This window comes from Buceros rhinoceros, unplaced genomic scaffold (assembly GCF_000710305.1).
Source record: "Buceros rhinoceros silvestris isolate BGI_N320 unplaced genomic scaffold, ASM71030v1 scaffold10884, whole genome shotgun sequence".
NCBI classification, from domain to species: domain Eukaryota; kingdom Metazoa; phylum Chordata; class Aves; order Bucerotiformes; family Bucerotidae; genus Buceros; species Buceros rhinoceros.
In genome coordinates this window covers 38,231-45,777 of record NW_010410053.1, presented here as the reverse complement: position 1 = coordinate 45,777, position 7,547 = coordinate 38,231, and the positions used below count along the sequence as shown (strand labels likewise).

The 7,547-nt window shown below is 49.2% G+C and overlaps 1 protein-coding gene across 1 annotated transcript in view; it reads right to left on the bottom strand.

Annotated features, from left to right (window-relative positions):
* The window catches only part of KIAA0195 (KIAA0195 ortholog), a 28,918-nt gene that overhangs the window by 3,309 nt on the left and 18,062 nt on the right, over positions 1-7,547 (bottom strand). Inside the window, 10 exon segments of the mRNA XM_010135459.1 lie at positions 223-386; positions 928-1,013; positions 1,376-1,453; positions 2,016-2,205; positions 2,716-2,824; positions 4,251-4,350; positions 4,719-4,834; positions 5,465-5,603; positions 5,802-5,983; positions 7,296-7,513. Of these exon segments, the coding sequence (XP_010133761.1) occupies positions 223-386; positions 928-1,013; positions 1,376-1,453; positions 2,016-2,205; positions 2,716-2,824; positions 4,251-4,350; positions 4,719-4,834; positions 5,465-5,603; positions 5,802-5,983; positions 7,296-7,513 (1,382 nt within the window).

Below are 7,547 nucleotides of genomic sequence, written 5' to 3'. Positions count from 1 at the left end.
GGATGACATGGGCATGTCGCTGGCCCAACCTCCCCCGCATGACCCATCAGGGAATCAGTGGCTGCAAAAGACAAGCTGTAGTACAGATGAGATGCTGCACTGTGGATCTGCCCTGTGGGTATGCTGGCACTAAGTGACTTCCTTCCTGTCCGTGCCAGGCTCTGAGATAGCACGGCTCATGCCATGGATCAATTCACTAAGCCAGCTGGGAAGGCACAGGACTTCAGCTATGCATCAGTGCTGGGACAAAGTAGAAGAGAAAAATGTGTGAATTGTGAACAGTTTTAATTTGATGGCCACCTACCTTCTTGGGAATGGAAGTCAAGTTTTTTCCTGTTGCCATGGTCATGATGGAGCTGTGGGGAGGCTTGCCCAGGAGCGAGATGCTGCAGAAAGGTAAGTTAGTCTCTCAGTTCAAGTTCAGGCACCAGAACTATTGCTTTATGTCTGTGTCTAACAGTTGAAATCAAATAACATTCTCAGTCTGCTTAGAGCATTGCCACTGCCTTAAGCATTTGTTGTAAAAGGTATCACTCATGGCAGGTACAGACAGGGAGAGAAGTGGCCTTCAAATGTGTGATGGGGAAAAAGCCACCCATGGTGCCTGGGCCCTGCCTGACACCCATTCCACTCCAGCCAATGCAACTGTACCAGGATTAGAAGCTGATTTGCAGCTGGAGGTTGAAGCCACAAGGCACCAGCAGCTCTGAGAGAGCAGGCAGGGCTAACATAGCCATGCACAAATGCTCCTCTCTGTGTTTCCAAGCACCTTGTCAAAGCAGGTGCTTGGAAACATTCTTGCAGCCTTTTCAGCATGCTGTGGGTGATGTCAGCTTCCTTTTAACATGCTCACAGTGAGGCTGGGGGCCTGCACTGTGCATTCTGTGGGTGGGAGGCATGTGATTCCACCCTGTCTGACAGACTCACCTGAGCAGTGGATAGCAGAAACAGGAGAGCCACACGATGTCTGTGGTACTGAGGATGGGGGGCAGCTGCACCAGGCAGGAGAGGAACTGGACAGGAACAAGCCAGAGTGAAGAGCGTAAGCAGTGCTAGGACAGTCTTGTTACCCAAAGTGCCCTCCCCAAACACCGGGATGAGCTGGTAACTAGGCTGCCACTGCACAGCCCCTCAATGTGTTCCAGGCTGCTGGGGCAGCTGCTGCAGGGGATGTTCTTCTCCAAAGAAAACGGGTTTGAAAAGAAACCCCTGGAGAAGGGGCAATGCAGGCTGAGATCAAGAGTCTCCATCTGTAACTTCCCCAAATATGCTGTGTAAACCTCACTGAAGGACACCTTCCTCTTGACAAGGCTGCTCCACTGCAGCACTCCTGCCCTCTGAGCTAAGTGCTGTCCCCAGCCAGGCCAGGACTCACCTGAATGACAACCAAGGTCAGCTGGCACTGCAGCAGGAAGAGGAAACACTTGCGGATCCCATAGGTTGCATGCCTGGCCTGGAAGGAAGCACAAGCCCTCAGAGCCCTCGCTGTGATGGGAGCAGCTATCAGCCAAGAGCAATTATTGGCAGGCAGGGACAGAATATGTGGCCTGCAGGGGAAGTGGGAGGGGAGAGGAGCTGGATGCATTCTGTAAACAGAAGGCGAAGGTCTTGCCTAGATGTAGAAGTTGTAAGGGAAAGGCAGAATTTAGCCAAGGGGTAAGATGGTTTAAACCTCCTGGCTTTTCTGGGGCAATGCCTCTCCCCAGCACTGTACTGTTGCCCGGTGAGGGATCTCTGCAAGTTTATACTCTATCCAGTTGAACAAGATTCATGCTCTGTTGCCACAAGGCACCATTTCCAAACCACCCCCTACACCTTGGACCAGCAGGGCCAGGCAGGAAGAGTATCTCTGTTGTGCTTCCTGAACAAAGGAGAGGAGACATGAGCAAAGCTAATGCTGGCAGCTTACTGTGAGCAGCTCAACAAGAATGCTCCTGTGAGCTCCCTCCTGGCTTTGAGCTGCGAGCTGCAGGCAGAGGGGCGAGCACTAGAGAGGGGGGATATGCCTGGCTTACCTGCTCTATAAGCCTGATGATGCTGGTGCTCTCTTCTTGGCGGAAGGACATGGAACAAGGCAGGCTGTTGAGCTGCCCGGAAAGCTGCAGTGGGGTGAGCTCATCAGAGACATGAGTCATGGTGGTGCTGGTGGCATAGCCAAAAGTCTCCCAGGAGCAGCGAGATGGGTAGAGAGGGTCCAGGGCTATACTGCAAGGACACAGGAGCATTAGCCAAAGCTCTCATCCCAGAGGAGAAACTGTTTCACCATGGCCCAGATTCTAAAGTCGTGCTGTGCCACCTCTATCTACATTGCTAGCAGAAAGGTCCTGAGCTGCACAGTGAATTTAAGATCAACCTCCCTAGACTTTTAGCTATTCACAGAGAAATAATGAACGTATTTGGGTTTGGTCAAGCTGGCTGATTCAGAGGAGAATTTTCACTCTTTCACCCAGTAAGAACCTGTAATGCTAGTTGGTGCACAATAGTTTGGCATTAAAGCAACCTCTTCTTCCTAAAGATGGAGAGAAATATCTCTGTGTGTCAAGGGATCTAGGGAGTCATCCCATCCAGTTCCACCCAAATCTCCCCTTTGCAGACAAATGCAGCTAATAATGGAGAGAGCAATCGTGAGCATCTGCCTGCACGACCCACAGGTCTGGTGTGGCATTTGCTAAGCTCAAGACAAAAGCAGCTGGAGGAGTCTGGGTCCTGCCCAACCTGATATCACTCTGCAGGAAGAGACAGCTGTTCCGAAGGTTGGCAGAACTTCCCAGACAGCAAGTCACCTCCCCATACTCCTGCATGATCTTGATCATCTCACACATGGCTGCAAAGGGACAAAAGGAGAAACACATTTGCTTATTATCCACACCAAGATGTAGTGTTTCCCACACCCTTCCCCATCTGGATACAAAGCAGTCCGATCTTTTAACGACCCCCCAACTGATACACATCAGTCATATGAGTGAGCTCCAAAGCTGAAGTATGCAATTAGCGAATGAATTGCAGTTCACGTGCCCTGTGTACCTGCCTCATGCAGGAAGTGAGCTGGGTTCACAAATCTGTGACCCACAGATTTGCATTTCTGGCACAGGTCTTTCAGACCAGAGCTGTAGGTATAGCCTGGGTATGGGATACAGGTGGCTTCAGCATCAAACGGTCTTGTTAGAAAACAGCAGAAGTTAAATAAACCTAAATAATTCAAACTTAAAATCATGACACAATTTAAAACTCTGCTCAGCAGCACATCACTAATGTTCCAAGTCTAGAGGAACAGCAGGACTGTAACAAACCACTCCAGTAGCAGAGCCATACTGGGAGCCAGCCCCTGTTCCTGCACCACCACCACTACCTCTAGCCTTCATGGATCTTTTTTATCAACACCCTCCCAGGGCCTTTAAATCAAAGCTGCTGTTTGATCTGATTTTTCTTCTGTAGCTCTGTGTGTATATGAATTTTCTAGAATGCTCCAGGCAAAAAAACCCCAAGCCTCTGCAGATTCCTGTGTAAACAACTTACCTAAATGACTGGTGCACCCAGATCTGCAGCACAGTGAGGGCTTAGATGAAGAGGGGAACTGCCCCTTCTGTCAGAGACAGGGGAAATCTGCTGGGCTCTGACCACTCAGGCAGACTGGGGTCTAACTGGTTCTCATGGCACTCAGTAAACCATGGCCAGAGGTACCCAAAATGCCAAGTCATAATGATGCTTGGCACTTTTACTGTAGGGTGGACAAGCTGAGCACTCAGCCCTTTAGACAAAAGAGTTTCTCTTGGAGAGGTAAAGAGATTTTATTCTTTCTGGTCTCTGCAATCAAAAACTCTGCAAAGCAGTAGAAGCTGTTAACAGTAACTGCCAGAGGAAAATTATTCTGGGAAGTGATTTCTGAGTTATATAAGGCAGCGAGGGTTGAGAGCAGAGATCAAAGTCTCCTTGCACACTGCTAATGCTTATTCAATAAAAGGCAGTAGCATTGTGGGTGTTTGCTTTTGTGTCTCTTAGGGATGCAAATTGAGAGGAGTGGTTCTTAGCCCAGTTCTGTAGCCAGGGAACTGCTGCACTGATGTGCAGTCAACACCTGGCTTCCCACAGAGCAACAGAGGGTCATTAGTATCAAAATGTCCTTCTTGATTTCTGGACTGTGTCTCCTCCCCTTCCCTTCACTCACGTCCACACCAGATGAGCCAGAGCAAATGGATGGAGAAGGTATTTGTGGGCAGTAGTAGGACAGGCCTGGGCTCTCTGCCACTTACTCTCTGGGGTGCAGTCTGTGAAGAGGGGCACCAGCAAAGGCACATTGTCTATGTTCTGCAGGTGAGGTCTCACCTGGTGGATCCCCCGTGGGAGTTTGGCCTGAAAAAGAGAAAGAGGAGGCTAAGCAGGGGAGTGTGTGTCTGAAGGAGAGGCATTTCAGAGGGAGCTGCCCAGGACAGGAGAAGAGGACCCAGCTGGACTGAGTTGTAGCTCTCAAAGCTACCCCATGTGTGGTCATGTCCATTCCTAAACTCTAAAGAAAAGACCTGCTCAGTGAAAGTGATTAACTGAGAGAATCCTGAACTTCCCAGGCTCTAGATACCAAGACGGAAGAGGGTGGGGGAAATTAGAAGTCCCAATGCAAACCAGTCAATCAGTCTGCTTCGAAGAGGAATTCCCTCTGCGAGTAATAAGGTGATACTGACGACCATGACAAGAGGACAGCGTGTAGGGCAAGGGGGACTCACCCTGTTACAGTCCTCCAGGAAGCTGGGGATATCGCTGTCTGTTGGCTGAAAGCTGATGAGATCCGAGTGCCCTTCCTCTTCCATCAGCAGAAGCCCCTCTACATCATCTCGAGAAACTAGAGCAGAAAGAAGTAGCATAAACAAAAAGCACAAACCTGCCTCTGCCACCCTGTGCCACCCACATGGTATATTCACATGCTGCTGCAGAAGCCAGGAAACGTGAGCCTGTTTTTCTAGGTTAGCAATACTTAGATCCCACTCAGGCATCTAAAATGCAGTATTTTTAGATGACTAATCTGCTCAGAGGTAGATAAGTGAGCCTAGTCTCTGCTCTTTTGAGATACAGTGGTTTATCTGTTCTGCTCTCTTTCTTCTACTAGGAGAAGGAGAGGAAAGAAATCCCAGCTGAAGTAAGGAAATAGAGCAATGCCCAGGTAAGAGACCCTCAGGTTGACCAGGGCCCCAGCAAGAACCAAAAGCACTAATGAGCAGTTGTAAAATCATGGCAGCTGGTGCACAGAAGGAGGTTTGTTTCCAACAACGTGGTACTGACTGGGTAGAAAGGCTACAAATGTAAAGCTTTCTCGCTCGCACACATACACACACACCTCAGGCCCATCCAGTTTTGTGCTCAAAGCTCTGAAGGATCGGGTATCTCGTGAGGACACAGGAACCTACGAATGGGTTTAAAAGAACCATCCAGGAAACACGTGGCATTCAAAGTGGCTTAGGTGCAGTTCTCTCACCCTGATGTAGGTCATCGTGCAGAGAGCCGGCATGGCTGGGGCTAGAGGGAGGGATCTCTGAGCCAGGCACATCACCATTAGGGGTTAAAGATATGTGGCAATTCCAGCCGGTCTCAAGACCCATCTTCTCAGCAAACACCTGCAGGTGAGCAGACAAAAGATTTTAGTATCACTGTCCAGGCCAGAGTATTGCAGACCCAGACCAATGCCATATTGGTGCCTTCTGGACCCATTAGCTAGCTGAATCAGATTAACCTTGGATTGCATCGGAGCTCAACTCTCCAGTCAGACAACCAGGGGACAGGCAAGTTCAGGGAGTTCTGCAAAGAGAGCTTACCTTGCTTTTGAGCTCATCTTCCAGGGAGAAGTAGACAAAACGAATGCAGGCATTGACCAATCCATCAATGAGGCGGACAATGTCAAGACGGGCCTGATACTGAGATGAGACCATTCCCATGAAGATCTGTCCGCTCAGAGCCTGGATACAGTCTTCTTTCTCCATCACTTCCCCAATCCCTTCTTCAGGCATGCAAACAACACGCAGTCACGTTGAGACACGAAGGGCCACATGTGCATCAGACAAAGCACACGTGGTGGGAGAGGCCACCAAGAAAACACTCAGATACACAGAAACATGCAGATACACGCACAGCAGGCACATTGAGACACGAAGGGCCACATGGGCATCAGACAAAGCACACGTGGTGGGAGAGGCCACCAAGAAAACACTCAGATACACAGAAACATGCAGATACACGCACAGGAGGAAAGAGAGAGAGAGGTCCATTTGTCCCAGCATACCAATCACAGAAGCAGTTTCAGAACATCCCCACGTATGTGACCAAGAAAATAAGTGTGAAACGGTGAGCACGGAAGGGAAAAAACCAAAACAGAAGGCAGGGATCAGTCACAAGAAAGTGGGGCAGAAAGGTAAAGGATGTATGCTGCATAATGTTCACTTGTGCATTTTAAACACATCATACTGTGCTTAAACAGCACGGCAAGTCTAGCTGAGGCAGAGCAGCATCAGAGTACGAGGGGCTGATGCAATGCAACTGGGTCATGTTCCCTCCAGCAACATTGCAAACGCTCCCAAAGAGCCTGAAGGGCTCTTTGACAGGGTTTCTCCACCATCACCAGATCATCCTGTGGTGAATGGGAGCTGGATGCAGCTTGAGGAATAAAATAATAAAACACTTCACACAGTTGCAGGGCTTGCCACAGGTGGGACTGAAAAGTGTTTTGAAAACATTTGGTCACAACTGCCTCCCAGCTGCTGGAAACCCCATTATTCACATTTTACGAAACAGGAGACCAAGGCAGGAAGAGATTAAGACTGGTTTTCCAAAAGAGCCTTCTGGAGTTCTGTAATGGTGTGTGCTCGTCTCTTGGTTTCCATTGCTGTTCTGGAGCACAAATGCACAGATGTACAATTCATCTAGTGGGAATCAGTTCCTTCAGCACAGCAACAAAATCCATCAAGGGAGCACAGCTGCATACCACCGTGCATTAATTCCTTTGAAAACCCAACACGTGGGAATTCCATAAAATTAGACAAATAACAAACCAAGTATCGAAATACCCAGAAGTCTTGACTCTCAGTTGTCTGCTTGAAGACACAGACTTCCCACAAGTAAAAGAATTCTCTGCAAGCTTCAATAACTTGACTAGAAACATCCCTACCAGCTGCTTCATCTACTTCAGAAATGCTTAGCTCTCAACCTCCATCTGCTGCTCTGACTAACGATGGTCGTGCAGCTCTAGAGCAATCAGAAAGCGAGCTCCTGGCCCAGCAGCAGACCTTATTCCAGACAGCACAAAAGACACGTACCATCTGAGCTCCAGCTATTCCTCCGACTGCTCTGTTTGATGGGGGTTGTCCCAGGGAGATCACAGCACGTGAAGATAGCACTCTGCCCAGGGACCTGCACCAGTTCTATGCACTTGCCGTTGAGCTGGGAGGACAAGGCACAATGCATTGGCTTGTATGCAAAGGCAGAACAGTACCCCGAGAGGCAGGCTCGCTGGTAGAAATCTAACACCTTCTTCCTATGTGGAAGAGACAAAAAACAGACAAAGTCAG